The 16,586-nt window shown below is 47.2% G+C and overlaps 2 protein-coding genes across 5 annotated transcripts; one reads left to right on the forward strand and one right to left on the reverse strand.

Moving 5' to 3' along the window:
* Positions 1-1,629: 1,629 nt before the first annotated feature.
* On the reverse strand, positions 1,630-10,418 carry FBXO10 (F-box protein 10). Its single transcript, XM_057430459.1, is given in 7 exon segments — positions 1,630-1,978; positions 3,597-3,776; positions 8,035-8,216; positions 8,219-8,299; positions 8,302-8,598; positions 8,696-8,711; positions 10,212-10,418. Coding segments are annotated over 7 exon segments (1,038 nt in total). The 3' UTR covers positions 1,630-1,903.
* SLC25A51 (solute carrier family 25 member 51) lies at positions 10,397-16,586 on the forward strand. Of its 4 annotated transcripts, none has more exons than XM_057430490.1 (3): positions 10,397-10,432; positions 10,774-11,115; positions 13,992-15,230. In XM_057430490.1, exon 3 carries the CDS (start codon positions 14,007-14,009, stop codon positions 14,904-14,906), a length of 900 nt encoding a protein of 299 aa, XP_057286473.1. In that variant the 5' UTR covers positions 10,397-10,432; positions 10,774-11,115; positions 13,992-14,006; the 3' UTR covers positions 14,907-15,230. The 4 variants fall into 4 exon arrangements, 3 of the variants coding, with proteins under 3 accessions (XP_057286473.1, XP_057286474.1, XP_057286472.1); XR_008975062.1 differs by lacking the exon at positions 10,397-10,432 and adding an exon at positions 15,765-16,586 and having other exon boundaries at positions 10,650-11,115; positions 13,992-15,001; XM_057430491.1 differs by lacking the exon at positions 10,397-10,432 and adding an exon at positions 11,373-11,422 and having other exon boundaries at positions 10,650-11,115.

Raw genomic sequence — 16,586 nt, forward strand, 5'->3', positions numbered from 1 at the left:
TGCTGATACTGGAAGGGAGCTCTTGTGGTCACTTTATCCTGTCCCACTGTGCAACCAGGGCCACCCACAGCCAGGTGCTTTCGCAAAATGAGTAGCTTAGTGTTAAAGAACGTTCTTCAAAGGTTTTAGCAAGAGCAGTTTTAATGTGATATATAAAGGCACAACCTAACAGAATTCAGTGGCAAGGTTCACTCTTACGTATTACATGGATGACCCATACAAAGGAAAGTCGAGGTAAAATTGAGCTAGGGATGGTTGATACAGGGACCAAAGTCACAAAGGGTAAGGGAAACCCTCCTGTTGAATTACGAGATTCAGAGTAGACCATCTTCCTTTCTAAATTCCTGATGGAACCTAGGTTCAGCAGGATCTAGTCTTGGTCTTGGATATGCAAACCATCCTAATGTTCAGCTCTTCCAGCACCACAAAGAACATCACACAGGGAGGCAGGCTACCCACTGCAAGCTGCTGCAGCCTCCCTACCCCAGGTGCTGAGGAGCAGAGGGGCTCCAAGCTGCAGGCTCCTTTGCCCCGTAGAAAAGTACAGGAGAAGCAGCATGTAGCAGTTGAAGCCCACCTCGGTTGATGTCACAGAAGAGTCTGGGTTTTAGCCTCCTTCAACCATCCTCCTCACACTAGGGATGAGGTGAGAGGCTTTATCAGCCATGGGACTGCTGCTCTGAGAGAAGTCCCAAAACCAGATGTGCGGTGCAGATGCGACCATGGTTGATGGTGGGAAACATTAGACACAGTAGCAGGAGCAGAGGTAGTGCTGCATTGGAAATGATAGCCTGCAGAGCACATGTGGGCCCCGCTGCACATGAGTAAGGTGTCACATGCCATCCCCTGGGCTTCCACCTGCCTCCTGTCAGAAGGAACAAAGCCCAAGGGCCGCAACCCCACCACCAGCTCCTCCTCCCCAGTGTGATCCTGAATCTCTGGCTTGCTGTTGAGATGCAGAGGAGAAGAGCAACCAGGCTGATCATGAAATAAAACTACCAACTGAGCACAGTGCCTGCTACAGACTGCCTTGGCATCCTCTCAGGAATGCTCACCAGAGATGGCTCCACTCCAACCAGGCTGTGAAGTGAGTGGAGGAGCTTCTGCAGCAGTGAACCAGGGTGGGAAAGCAGTGCATGTGACATGCAATCACAAGCAATGCACAATCACTATCACTAGCTGGGGGTGTAGGGCTTGGTGCTGCACTTCAATCTGCTGTTCTGCTGCAAGGGTAAGTGCAGGCAGTGCAGGGACCATCCATCTTCTCTGGCCAGACAGCTGTGTCCTCGCTGTCCTTGGTTGCCCCAGCATGGCTGTCCCTCCTCTCACTGCTGCCTGCTTGGGGCAGTGGCTGTGGCTGCCTGTTCAGGCAAGGCCTGGCAGCTGAGGAAAGCCCCTACCACCCTGCCAGAGTAGTGCAGACTACCAGCAGTGCCCAGGGTATAGAAAACTGCTTGTGGGCTGCAGGGCCTGGTGTGACGTGTGCCGACCTCTAGAAAGAAGGGCCAGGCAGGAAGAACACACAATGTGCTCATACTGGACATCCACACTTCCACCAGCAGCTGCAAGGGTGTGAAGGAAGAGAAGCTGTGAAACCATCCTAGAGGCAATCCTCCAGGAACACACGTTTGGCTGCCTGGGGAGGCACCTACAAGAGGCAAGAAATGCAGGCACCTGCCCGAGCTGGGTCCCACACACCAAACCCTGGCCCAGGATTGCCCTGCACTGGAGGGTCCTGGCTGTGCAAGGACATCGAGCCCTTGCCAGCTCCACCACACTCCCACTTCGTGTATCACCCTGCTCCCATCTCACATCCATGCATTCCACTGCCTCCCACTGGCTGGTGCTCTGATACCCATCTCTCAACAACAGCCTCTGGTCTAATTCCTAGCTGAGCAAATTCTCACTGAGAGCAGCAGCTGGGCTGGCCGCATCTCCCTCCCATTTGCCACCAGTTAAAACCAGGCTGCTGAGCAAACTGAAAGCAAACGAAAGAGAACAACGGAAGAGAGGCCAAAATGCTGGATCTGCATTTGTTGCCAGCCTAACTCCTATGAAAACAGCCCCATAGCATCTCAGAGCTGCTGAAGAGCTAAATTCAGCCTCCACTCCCTCCTGCTACTACTATGTCCATGGGTCAGCCTTCAGGATGGCACCTTTGATACAGGTATTCCTTGGAAATAAAGGAGGGGTCTTCCACTGGCAAGAAACAAGGTGTTTCTGCACAGGAACAGTGATCTTGGGTGGGGACTGCAGATGAGGAGCTAGCAGAAATCACAGCAGCACCCTTTCCCAGAGTCAGCTGGAAAAACATCCCCCCACCTTCCCTTGCACAAAACTTTTCTTTGCAGTCTTTAAAAGCAATAAACTGAAAAGTGGGCCCAGATCCTGAGCTGCCCTGACCAAGCAGTGGGGATGGTCTTGCTCTGGGCTGGAGATGATCTTCCACAGCTTCCCTCACACTGGGGGATTTTTATCACCCCAGTCCTTGTTCCTGTCTGAAGAGGAACACAGGCACAGAGGTGAACTTTGGGCAAGCACTGTGCTGAGAGAAAACCTCAGTTCAGCCTCCAGCACATGTCCTGAGCCAAAATCCCTCCCCTGAGGGTCTCCTGAAGCAGCCACATCTGGCCACGGCAACTGTCAAGACCAGAGGCTGACACCACAGTCCTGCAGTCCCTGCATTTGTGGTATGTGATTTGCAGCACTTTTATAGGGTGAGAGTTTAATTTACAGGTAGAGCAGGCCTGACTACATGACCCCAGCATGCCACCAAGTTAACATCTCCAATTGCAATTACATGAAGAAAGCAGGTGGCTGCAAGTGACCTGCCTTTCATTTGGGCTGGTTAACACAGGCAATGCATAGAAAAGGAGACAGTGGAGCAGGAGGGAGAGGGAAGAGGGCTCACAGCAGTCTTCACAGCACCTTTCTGTTCTGTATGTAGCACACTGCGTAGGTAAGATCCCTGAAGATGTTTCCTTCCAGTTTTGCTTGCCCTTGTGAATAAATGAATAGTCCTCCCTTCCCATCCCTGAAAAGGCACTGTCAGATGATGCAGCCTTGCAGAGAGTTGGCCAAAGACTGGGCCTCCTTGTCCTGCTGCAGCTCCTGCTGCAGAGACTTGAGTTTAAGGTCCCTCTGAAGAGTGTGCAGTCTGTTGCTTTGAAACCTGCTGTCCGTAACATTAGCAATTGTGTCACTCAGACTGTGAGCTTGATAGGGCAGTTTGTAGGCAGCCTGAGCATCCTCTGCATTGTTGCTGTTTAAGTCACTGTCACTAGAGTTTGAGTTGAGGGCTGGGGATTCCTCCTCCTTTGCTGCCTGCAAGCCATCTCTGAATTCAGTGCCTTCCTGGGCTGAGCCAAGCAGGGCTTGAGCACCAACAGCAGAGAGGAAGCTGCTTTGTCCTTACCCTACAACAATCTCAAGTGTTCTCACTGGCCCCAGCAGTGATTCCCTCACAGCCATCCTGCTTGGCCAAAGGGCAGCCAGCTGGGTTGGGCTCCCGTATGGACACTGCATGGGATTGGCCAGCATGGCCAGGTGCTGCAGGCCCAGTTACAGTCAGAGCTTGGGCAGCCCTTCACAGTTACAGAGGCAGTCCCACTGCTGGTGAACTCGCAGCTCTCCAGGATGCAGAGGGCCATGCTGTGGAGGTAGATGCTGAACTGGCTGAAAGTGCAGAACTTCACCTGGCACGTCCCTGGTGCATGGATCTGCAGCTGCCCATTTTCAAAGTTGCAACTGTCTAACTGGACATAGCCTGAGCTTGTCTGGAGAGTAAGCACAAAGTGAGTTCATTGCACAAAGCAAGAAAAAGTGGTCCTGGACATCAAGTCTTTCCACAGCAAACAAGCTCATGCTCACAATATGCAGTCAGGTGTCACAAAAACAAGTTCACACAGACATAGATGCAGTGCTGCAAGCCGAGTTAGCAAGTATCTTGCAACAAGTGATATCTACTGACTTTCTTCTGTGCTGGCAACATTTCCTTAACTTCACAGGCAAGACACAGCTTTGCAGTTGTCGTGGTTTATCACTTCAATGTTTAAGTGGTTTAAGCCACTTTAATGTGGTTAAACAGTTGCTCAGGGAGGCCCAGCAGCCACAAGAAGGAGCGGACAGGGCCTGATGTGCCAAGATCATTAAACCTTAGCAACACTCTCTACACAGTAGTTTGCAACTTCAGAGATGCATATTGGCCATTGGGCATTGTTAATGGACTCATGGGTTTACTGGGTGAATCAGAAGTTAAGACGACATCAAACATTACATGGGTGACCTGGAGAGCTACAATTCTCCCCTGAGCCATTAGCATAATTGGTGAAGGATGCTGCACCCACAATGTATCAAGTGCAAAGCAAAGAATGTAAAATTTTGTGCCATACTGTTGCACAGGCATTATGTTGTGACACTGCGGTGGCAGAGACACAATCAATTCCTTGTTCCCTCACTGTGGTTAACCATCTGACTTGCTGGTGCTTGCAGAACTGTGAGCCATCCCTACCATGACTTTTCTACTTTGTTAAGCAATACATATAGCAATTTCTGGGTGCTGGCATACCACCAGGATGATTGTGCATGGCCAAGTATCTCTGCTTATCTACTGAAAAGGCGAACTGTAATGCAACAAGGTACAGAGGTGAGAAAAGCTGAGTAGTGTGCTTGGAGTTTCACAGTGCTCCTAATTTGACAAGAATCTCTTAAATCATTATTTTCTCTTCCTTGATTGGTGCACCACATTAAAAGCAGACTGAAAATAGCTTGTGACAAGTGAGCTGGGGCAATTTTACAGATATCCAGAGTCTGCAGCCAACATACAGTCCTAACATCTGCTTTCAGCCTTGAGCAACCTCAGAAGTGGTCATACTGCAGAAAGGTTTTGAAATGCACTTATTTGTACCCCAAGACAGTAACACAGAAATCCCTTCAGACCACTAGCCTGCTCCAGACTTAATCATAGCTTTCCATTTTCTAATTAAAAAGCGCTAATAAACAGAGATACAATCAAATAAGCTTCTGAGAGGCTGCTTGTGAAAACCTTTCTGAAATTGCAACTTGCAGGGTTCTTATGACTGCCAGTAAGATTGCTGTAAGTTTGCTTTTTATGATTTTTCATTGATGGCTTTGTGGGGAAATGCCTTCATTTCACCAACTGCAGCTGCACATGGAGACCAGAGCAACAGTCTGAAAGGCGAAATGCAGCCACACTGACCAGCCAAATGCAGGAGATATTACTGAGCAAGACACCACATGTCTGCATTAGCAACCCAGCATGTGGCCACGGACAAACAGGGACTATTTCAGCAGATTTGCAACTCAGTTTTCCCACCATGTGCCAGTGCGTTATCTTTCTCCTGAGGACTTTCAAACTGATTTACATATGATAGAATGACCAGCAGGTTGAAGGAGGTGGTCCTGCCCCTCTGCTCTCATGAGACCTCACTTGGAGTATTGTGCGCAGTTCTGGTGTCCTCAACATAAAAAGGACATGGGACTGTTGGAACAAGTCAGGAGGGCCACAAGGATGATCAGGGGACTGGAGCACCTCCCATATGAAGACAGGCTGAGAAAGTTGGGGCTGTTCAGCCTGGAGAAGAGAAGGCTGCGTGGAGACCTCATAGCAGCCTTCCAGTATCTGAAAGGGGCCTACAGGGTGCTTGGAGGGACTCTTCATTAAAGACTGTAGTGATAGGACAAGGGGTAACGGGTTAAAACTTATGCAGGGAAAGTTTAGATTGGCTATAAGGAGGAAGTTCTTTACTGTAAGGGTGGTGAGGCACTGGAATGGGTTGCCCAAGGAAATTGTGAATACTCCATCCCTGGTGGTGTTAAACCCCAGGCTGGACAGAGCTTTGGATGACATGGTTTAGTGTGAGGCGTCCCAGCCCATGGCAGAGGGGTTGGAACTAGATGATCTTAAGGTCCTTTCCAACCCTAACTATTCTGTGATTCTATGATATTATATGTGATATCATAAAATTGTGAAAAGGAAATGAAAGTGTACATTATAGCTAATGATGGGCTAACTTATCACAAGGAAAGTCTTTTTTTTTTGGAGGCACAGCCCATGGGTGCAGCATTCATGATGGGCATATCCCACTCTAGACCAGTCAGCAACTGTCCATGGGGACCAAAGCCTTATCAGGGTAGACTACGGCAAGAGGGCTAAGCCCACAATACTGTGTTCTGCCTTAGGTATACAGAAGACCCTGGATATCCCAGCTGAGGGCTCCCAGCCCAGGCTGAGGCAGAGTGCACATCAACAGCATCAAGCTTTTGGGGCAGAGGGGCTGATGTGGTGCACACTGTAAGGACTGCCAGCTCCCGGGGTACTTCTTGTACACCCAGCTTCTTAGGTTGCTCACACCTCGCCACATGGACAGTTGGAAAGGTGGCTGGTGAGAAGGGGAATATCACAGAACAAAGGAAAATGCCCACCAGCCTGGGAGCCAGAAACATCCCTGAGAAGCACAGATGCATCTCTGAAGTGCAGCTGGGTACTAAAGACATCCTGAGATACCACCAACAGGTGAAACATACAAGGGACTGCAATGGCAACCTATCATCTGGAAAAGTGGAAACAGGCCATAAAAATAAAATCACTCTGAAAGAACAAAACCCATCATTATTAGCTGCTGCAGGTGAAAAATTTAAATCAACAGCATTTACTGGTTGTTTGAAGTGGTGGTGTGCTACAGCCCCTTAAAACAGACTTTTTATCCAAAATTAAGCCTCTCTCTGAGAATGTCCCATCCTGCATATACTTTTCCTTTGGCCCCCCTTCTGGGGTTGATTCAGTTTGCTCTCCTGCCCCTGGGATGGCTGGGCTCCCTTCTAAATGGAGTAACAGACACACCCACTCTGATCGAGTGAACAGCGCTTTGGTCCAGGTAGCACAAACAGCCATGACTAAAGTCAAACCTGCAGTGCAAACAGTGCCAGGCCAGACCTCCTCAGGGACTAGCTAGATCAGGTCTTATCAGGAGCTAACAGTGCCAGCCTGAGCTGAGAAAACGGTTAAAGCTAACAAAACAAAAACTGCTATAGCTGTGCACCTACACAAAGAGTGGGGGTTGACAAGTCCATCACTTTGAGTCCTCCTCTAGGGTTGCACTGCGGTGACCTCCCTCAAGGAGGCATGCCTCTCAAGATTACTCCCTCGGCCTGAAAGACTCCTTAATATGGCATCTGATAAGAGGTAATATGATATGAGGTATCATAACGAGGTAAGCAATGTTTTACAGTAGGCCTCCCTAAAAGTATGTTCTATATTGATTACATTTATATATCCAGCTGTTGTGTATTTAAAAGTATAGTAAGCAGTAGTGCTCGACCACCATCTAAATTATTGTTTAAATCATTTAAATCAGTGTCAAATCATTGTCAAATCAGTTTCATTACCATTTGATTATTGCTTAATCATAATTTTACTACCATTTAATTATTATGCAATCACTGACTAATTATAATTTGATCACCATTCAACCACTAATAAATCCTCTAGTTTACACCACAACAATGACCTCTCCTAATTCACAGCTGGTTTGATCCCTTCTGAAATCTAATTCTCCTGATAAGTGTATTATATTATCTACATAAGTAACCTATCATAAGCATATCTGTTATTGTATTAGTGGTAAGTTTGCAGTAACCTGTAATAATATTTACCCACTTGTTTGCTACTGTTATTGGTTGTTGCTATAAGATTGTTGCTATTACTGATTGCTGCCATACTATCGATTAGTACTGTATCACTAATCGCTGCTAGTAATCGGTAATAGCCTGATAGATATTTATATTTGCTTTATTACACAAAGACATTTTTGTGGCATTTGTGGCAATCTGTAATCAAGTGGAGACATTTGAAGGATAAAGCCTCCGAGCCCCTATGTGTTAAGGAGTCCAAGAACTCCTGGGTGTGCCCTCTGAACACCCAGGGAATTCAGGTGGCCTCCGGAATCCTCTGGAATCCTAGGGAATTCTTTGGTGACCTCGCCATCCCCATGACTCTGCCTTGCCAAGCCTCACCTTGTAGAGCACCTAGGAGAAGCGGGACAGCATGAAGACCACATTGTGGAAGTGAACAGTGGGACAGTCAATGCTTGCCAGCAGTGCCACATCCCCCAGTTTGGCCTGCCCCACAGCCTCCACAGGCACCTTCAGCAGCACCTTGCTCTGCTCATGTGCACCAGGTAGCAGCACAAGGTGGGGCTGGCAGTGCCAAGGGCTGCCTGGAGCCTGCTGAACTCAGCCCCTATGCTAACACAGAGCTGGCACCAGCCCTTCCTCCTCTGAGAGAGACGCAGCTGGAGGACTGCACATCCTGCATGTTTTTGGTCCAGGTTGTGGAGGACAGGTAGTGCTGTTTGAAGGCCTCTCTCCAGGACTGTGGCTCCACAGGCTGGTTAGGCCAGTTGGGGTATCTGTGCTCAAGGCAGCCCCAGGCAGAGCCATCTCCTGTTTTGTCCAGGCTCAGGATGAACTCATACCAGGCCGTGCAGACCAAGCTGCAGCAGCCCAGGTCAGGGAGGCACAGGTAGGCTAAGATGAGCTGCCACAGCTACACTGGCAGGCTACCAACCTCCACCAGCACTTGCAAAGGACAAGACACAGAGTCAGTGGTGTGTCCAGACAGCTCAGGGCAGGGACCCCATGTTGACAGTGACATGCAAGTCCCCACTGAACATACCTCTCCAGGGACAGAACTGTACAGGAGCAGGCCCAAGGTAGCAGGCTGGCACACCTCAGGTAGACATGGGATCTGACCAAGGGGCGCTCAGCACTCATCCTATGGTGTGCTCCATCCACCATCACCCCTGTCCCTCCCTCCCTCCCTTCCTCCCTTTCCTGCTAGCCCCATTCATGGGTCAGCAATGCCCAAACAACCTGTTCTGAGGTCTCTGCTCTTTCAGGGTGTTTAAAACTTTGTTGTTTAAGGTTCAAAGATGCACGTAAACAAGCACATCCATCCTCCCCTAACAATGGATCTCCCACTGCAGCTTCCCCTGTCCCAGCCCCTCCTGTCACCTCCGTGGGAGAGTTGTCTGCCAGCTCCCACGCAGTGACATGGCGTAAGACCCCAGGAGCGAGGCACGGTGGGCAAGAGGACACATGCACCTCTGGTGAATGAAAAGCACGGCTGGGAGCACACGCTGCACGACACAGAGCTGCTGAGTGTTCGGCCAGGTCTTGCTGCTAGGAGGGAACAACGCGGCATGCAGGACCTGCGTGGCTAACTAGCAGGCGTTCTCCCGACTGCGGTCTCCTGAGGACCGCCCCTCCAGGATGCAGTACCCGATCCTGAAACAGCTTCTCCAGGACACACAAACAGGGCCGGAGAGACCTACACAAACCCAGAGCAGCACTGGGGGCTGCGAAGCTGGGGAAAGAAGACATCAGGATACAAGTTCTGCAGCGCCCCCCTCCGCGGCTTTCCCCCGTTCTCTCCCCGAAATCTTCGCGGCACCCGCAAAGGGGGAATGCCCCGTCCGCGGCAGCAGAGCCCCTCCCGCCCTACCGATGTGTCGCACGGGGCTGCCCGAGAGCGCTCGGCTGTCCAGCGCTTACCTCCGCCCCACCCCACCCCACCCCACCCATCATCACGTCACGTATCACATCACGTCACGTATCACATCACGTCACGTATCACATCACGTCACGTATCATCCCATATCACATATCTCACATCACATCTCATCACATCTCATCACATATCTCACATCACATCACATATCATCACATATCACATATCTCACATCACATCACATATCATCACATATCACATATCTCACATCACATCACATATCATCACATATCACATATCTCACATCACATCACATATCATCACATATCACATCTCATCACATATCACATCTCATCACATATCACAAATCAATCACATATCACATCTCATCACATATCACATCTCATCACATATCACATCTCATCACATATCACATCTCATCACATATCACATCACACATCACACATCACACATCACACATCACACATCACCACGCATCATCACGCATCATCACGCATCGCATCCCATCCCATCCCATCCCATCCCATCCCATCCCATCCCATCCCATCCCATCCCATCCCATCCCATCCCATCCCATCCCATCCCATCCCATCCCATCCGCTCCCGTGCCCCACGAGCCCGGCTCCCCGCACGATGGAACCCGCACTTGCGCGGAACGTACCGTCACCTTATTGACGGGGAGCATCAGGTCACGTGGAGCGGAGACGGCGCTACGTTTCCCCGCCCTCTTCTCGTCGCCCTCTGTCCTCGTCATCCCTTGCATCGGGCAGTGCGGCTGCGTTACAAGCGCGCGCACGAGAGGCGGTGGCTGGGGGCTCAGCCCGCCGGCAAAGACTCCGGTCCCCTCCCGCCCCTCTGCTGCCGCCATGGCAACGGCCGCAGGTACGTCCTCAGGTGTGCCCCGCCACCGGCGCTCCGAAACGGATCGTTTCGGCGCGGCACGGGGGTCGCGCAAGCGCGTTGTGTCGGGGGCGGGCGAGAGAGCGTGGTTCCGTTGGGAGCGGGCTGCAGCCGCCGCCCCCCACTCCGCCACGCCGCGGGCCTGACCTTGAGCTCCCTCTCGGGGCCCAGAGCCTTAGGGAACGGGGCCACGCCTCAGCCCCCAGCCCGGGAGAGCGCCGAGCTGCTGGCCACTCAAACGGAAGGCCGGGCGTTTTCTCTCGTGGCCTCCCCACTTGCTCCGCTGCTGCGGTACTGACTTGTGCTTGGCTTCTTGCTTTTAGGTCCCCTGGCGCCGTGTCCCGGAGCGGCTGCGATCGCAACCAGACGTCCCCGGCACACCGGCGCCGAGGCCGGACGGCCCTGCCAGCGTCGTCGAGAGCATTGAGGGCTCTTCAGCGGCGTCAGCCCGGCGAGTTTTGGCCTGGCACAGTGGCTCCGCGTAACTCCCGCGCCAGTAATGCAGTGAGTTTGGAAGCGTGGCTGGGGAGGGGCTCGGTGCTGTTGGCGGGCCGCTGAGCCGGAGGTAGTAATCTGGGGTTTGACATCGCAGTAGGTGATCGGCTGGAGAAACTAGTGGACGAATCCATCAGCCTTCTGTGCTGACTGCATACCTTCAGGGTTTGGTTAGTATTTTAGGGTGAACATTTCTCACGATGGCGTGTGAGTTTGCAGAGCTACTTTGGTTTACTGATCGAGCAAGTGTTTGGGGTAATCTTAAACAGTGACTTGGCCAGGAGGAGTTCCTAGGCAGCATATTCGTTCCATGGCAGTCAGGATGACAGGAAACACTGCAGTCTCCTGCAGGAATTGGAAATACAAAGACATAATGCAATACCAGATACCAAATTCCTTTTTCTTTATTTTTCCTTGTTTTTTTCAGACCTAGTGGGTCACCTGCCATCATTTTGAAGGCCATGGCGATTTAAGCAGGTAAATGGGTTGAGACTAAGTATATGTACCATATGATGTACAGACCTTGGATTAAGGAACCTGATGTCAAAAAGAATTGCATGTGCCCCCTTGCTCTGAGTACTCTGAATTTGGGTGCTGCATTGAGGGGAACTTCTATGTATAAATGGGATGTTGCAGCAGCTTCAGGTGTTCACCTATATAGGCAATTTTGTTAATTCACAACTTTCTTTTTATTTGAGAAGTGTTTTTTAATGTTAAATTGTAATAAAATGGCTGCTGTGCTGATATACTTGTAGATGGTACAGGCCATACAAAGTGTGCCTGAAAACAAGGGTTCTGTCATAAACACTTCTGGGAGGACTTGCTGTGCTTGGCTCTTGCAAGTTCCCAACTCAAAAGTTTAGGATCCTGCAGTCCTAAACAACTCCATACTGCACACATCCAGTACTTACACCAAAAGGAGCATGTAGCTTCTGAAACTAAGTCTCTCTCTCTCTCTTAGTTTTGTTTTGTCTTTGTTGTTTGTTGGTTTTTGCCTCAGTCAGCTGTCACCCATATAAAAGACTAGTTGTCAAAGACCTTCTGAATCGTGTTGTTATTGTCTGTGATGAGACTGTTCCACATTGTTAGTTAACATGACCCACTATCCCCTGTCTAAGGCTAGCATATTTTCAAATGTGGCTTTTTAGTATATACAAGTAGAATTACAGTAATCTGAATAATACTGTAAACCACCGCATATATAGTGATGTATAAGCCATATAATACAAATCCTTGTCTCTTATGTTCCTTCTTATATTGACAGAAACACTTCATCTTTGTAAAATATTAAAGTGGCATTTTCACTTGCTAGACCTTAAAGGATTAAATAGCGTGTAAGTGTAGGGGAGATTCCAGTCAAGGTAAATATGTGTTTTGTTTTAGGAAGAAATTGTGTACTTGGTCAGAATAATCTGTCAGGTTGCTTTGAGCAATCCAGCTTGTTTCTGGATAGCTTCTGCAACACATCCTTCACATAACAGGCCTGTAGTGGCTGCACCTTGAGAATCAGGTCCTCATGGCAGTTACAAGTATTAGCTTCAAATACCATTTTGAAATCATGGGACTGTCATGCCGGTTGCTGGCAGGTGGTATGTGAAGTTTGCAAGCCAGCACCTGCCTCACTTGATTGTTACCAACTTAACTCAAATTGTTCTGTAATGAAAGTTAGTATTCGAATCAGCTGCAAAAACAGATTTTTATAATTGTTGAACAAGTAATCCCATTTTAAGTGATGAACAGGTGTTGCCTGGTAATGATTATTTTAGTGCTTCTCTGCTTTATTTGATAGAACTGTCTCTGGTTTTGTGTCCTTCAGAACCTCAGATTGAGCCAAGCTCAAGGTCCTAAACTTCTTGACAGAACATGAAAACAAAGTGTGGGTTCAGGAAGCAGTCTTTCTCTGTGGATAAGGCTGCAAATTAATTAACTGGAATGCTCAGAAATTTTCAAAACTTAGAATTTTTCTTGTTGTTTAAAGCTGTGATTACGGTTGTGTATTAGATTTGGAATAGAGTTAATTTTCTTCACAGTAGCTGATACAGGGTTGTATTGTGGATTTGTGATGAAAATAATGTTGGTGGCACCAGGATGTTTTATCTGTTGCTGTGCAGTGATTGCACAGAGTCAAGAGCTCTTTTGTTCCTCATGCTGCCTTGCCAGCAAGCAGTCTCGGGGTGTACAAGACTTTGGAGTGGATACAAAGTAAAACAGCTGACCCTCATTGACCAAAGGGGTGTTCCATACCAATGTCATGCTCAGCAATAAATCTGGGGGAGGGAGGTTGGAGCTGGGATGGTGCTCAGAGGCTGGCTCCTCTCTCTCTCTGTTGGGTTTTTCGATTTTTTTTTTTTTTGGGGGGGTGGGGGGGTGGAGAGGTGCCCCTTAAAAGATACTTCTAAAATCTTTTTAATTATTAAACTTTTTAGCTCACTTTTACTTCCCTGATTCTCGGAGGGGGGAGAATGAGCATGTGATATTTAGTTGCTGGCTGGATTAAACCACAACTAACAAATTGTTACTTAAATTACCTGATGTTTTCTGCCACAGAGAAAGGCAGAGTGGAAAACCAGAATTTGTAATACTACAGCATGTATTTTATTTATTTGTTTATTTATTCTTAGGCTCTCTTTTGTTCCCATCACCACCATCCTGGTGATGTATATTTCATTTGCGTGACAGTAGGCCTTTCACTGAATTATTTGGCACAGTGAATGGGGAAGTCCAGTGTATAAGCTTCCTCTTGTTAGCTGTGATGTAGCACTTGTGAAGTTCCTATCTCAGTTTTCTTCCCAGTTTCCTTCTATTTCAATTTGAAAATGTGTAGAAAGGAAAAACTGCCACTTTTTCCGGTCTGTGAGACTTGAGTAGAAAACAGTACAACATCTGTCATATCTGGTATTTGTCACTTTTCTCCTTCATATTTTATGAGCTTTCATCAGGTGTAAGATACCAGGTGCTGTTGGAATGATCAGCTAGTGTGGAAAAAAAAAGCTGCAGGGTCACCTACAGCTCTGCTCCTGTTCTTTCTTTTCATTTTTTGATGTAGGTAAGGAGACTTGAGATGAACTGTAGCAAGAAAAACAGTATGATGGATTCAGAAGGTTCTGCCCCAAAGAAGGCAGAGGAGTATCTAAGCACTGATGTAATGGCTACCTCTGGAAAACATTATCTTTGTGGCTGCTGTGCAGCCTTCACAAATATAGCAATCACTTTTCCCATCCAGAAGGTCCTCTTTCGACAGCAGTTGTATGGTTTGAAAACAAAGGATGCAGTACATCAGCTGCAGAAGGACGGGATTCGAAATCTCTATCGTGGTATCCTTCCTCCCTTAATGCAGAAAACAACAACACTGGCTTTAATGTTTGGCTTGTATGAAGATGTCTCATCCCTGCTCCATAGCCACACGAATGCTCCTGAACTAGTCACTTGCAGCATGGCAGCAGTGCTTGCAGGGACCACAGAAGCTGTTCTTACACCTTTTGAGCGAGTTCAGACTTTGCTTCAGGACTACAAACACCACGATAAATTTACAAACACTTACCAGGCTTTCAAGGTACTGAAAGTCTATGGGGTGAGAGAGTATTATCGGGGACTGGTGCCTATTCTGCTCCGAAATGGACCCAGTAATGTACTTTTCTTTGGCCTACGGGGACCTATTAAACAGTGTCTGCCTGAAGCAACTTCTTACAGCACTCATTTGGTCAATGACTTTATCTGCGGAGGGCTGTTGGGTGCCATGCTTGGATTCTTGTTTTTCCCAGTGAATGTTGTAAAAACTCGCATGCAAGCTCAGATTGGTGGTGAATTTCAGTCCTTCTCAAAAGTTTTTGTGAAGATCTGGCTGGAACGAGATAGAAAACTCATCCACCTTTTCCGAGGAGCCCATCTGAATTACCATCGTTCTCTCCTGTCCTGGGGCATAATCAATGCAACCTATGAATTCTTGCTAAAGCTGTCATGAAAACCACTATCTTCCTTCGGCTCTTCTGTTTATGTGTTTGTTGGGACATACAATGTCACTTAATCCCAGGAAACAGTGCCTGTGTAGTATGAAAGGTCATTAGTCTTGGCCTTCAATATTTATGGAGTGAATGGTGATGATTCTAAACCTTGGTGCAACTAAGGTGAACTTTTAAAATGATTTATTTGCTGGCAGGTGAGTTTTCCCATAATGGAGCTACTAGACAAATAAAAGATTTAAAACAAAGGAAATTTAAAAATACTTTTATTAGTCCAGCAGCTTATTCTGTATCATTCCCAAAATTTTGTAACACTTTGATAGAATGTCCACATTTGATCCATTGCCCACACTGTAGATCATAAAAATCAAGAATCGGCTGCTGAAAATGATTCTTTTGCCTAATAAACATCAAAACCTCAATTTACAAACTGTATTTCATAATGTTTTAGAGTCCTAAGTACTTCCTACTGTTTAAAGCTAAAAGGACAGATCCAGATGGGGATAACTGAAGTTTAGAACTTCAAACTTAAACTAAGCCTACGTAAACTGCTTTTTGCCAGCTGTTTTGATGCTTGGGTTTCAGATGAGTATTTCATTCAGCAGTGGTTACCAAATGTTTTAATTTCAGTGTAAACTGACTCCAGAGTGGAATCTGTGTATATGTACATGTGTGCCTTCATGTGAAAAGGGAAAAGTGGAAGGAATGAAATGGCAAATCTACTAAAGCTTTAAAGTGTCCTTCCTTGTTAAAAAAACTTCAACTTCTAAACATGGAGTTTGTTCTGCTTTTTGTGGTTGGTTGGTTGGTTTTGGTTTGGGGGATTTTTTTTTTATTGCTGCTTTTTCTTTTACTTGCAGCTATGGGGCTAGAAAGAAGATGGCCCTTTCTGTAATGCTTATGAAATGAGTTAGCTTCCTGCAGCAGAGAAAATAGTTCACAAACACAGCTCTTTATACTGAGTTATCTTGTCGATTGCAAACTTTTGTTTTGTTTGAGCTGTGGAATAATGGATCACAAGAAGGTACTTTAACCTGAAGCTTGGTGTTCTGTCTACTTGATACATAACTCTTGATGGTTCTGTAAGGCAGAATTGTATAGCAGCATTGACAAGATGAGGTTTCTGGGTATTACTGACTTCAGTGGAGGCCTTTAAGTGTAGCAGAGATAACAGCCAAAGATTACTTTAGAAGCAACTATTTAGGAAAGATACAGTGTTTGGAGATGTGTTTAAGTCTTCTATAGGTGACTATTGAAAAAGACTTACAGAAATAGGAAGAATTATGTGTCTTACAGACTTGGGAGTTGAGAGAGAAGACTTGAGGCCTTAGAGAAAGGGACAGAAAAGCAAGCATGACCATAAAACAGATGAAGGTCTCAACAAAAAGCATTTGATTTTCCTGGGGGACTTTATGAAACTTTATATGTAAAAAAATATTTTGAATGATAGGGGGCAGGAAAGCTTTCAAAAACTGGTCTGAATTGGTCTTTTCATAAGTTTTGAATGGCTATTACTTTTTAAAATTTGAGTTTTCCATTTGCTAAACTGTCCCAAAACATTGATTCTAATCAGTGTGTTGTAATATAGTCCCTAGCTTGACAGTCAGAAATGCCCAGGCACAAGTGAGCATCCTGTATCTGAATGTTTTGATCATCTGTATTTAAATAAAATGTTTACTGAA

The sequence above is a fragment of the Pezoporus wallicus genome, unplaced genomic scaffold (assembly GCF_028554395.1).
Source record: "Pezoporus wallicus isolate ANWC-B61680 ecotype Strahan unplaced genomic scaffold, APGP_CSIRO_Pwel_v1 contig_3573, whole genome shotgun sequence".
Taxonomy (NCBI): Eukaryota; Metazoa; Chordata; class Aves; order Psittaciformes; family Psittacidae; genus Pezoporus; species Pezoporus wallicus.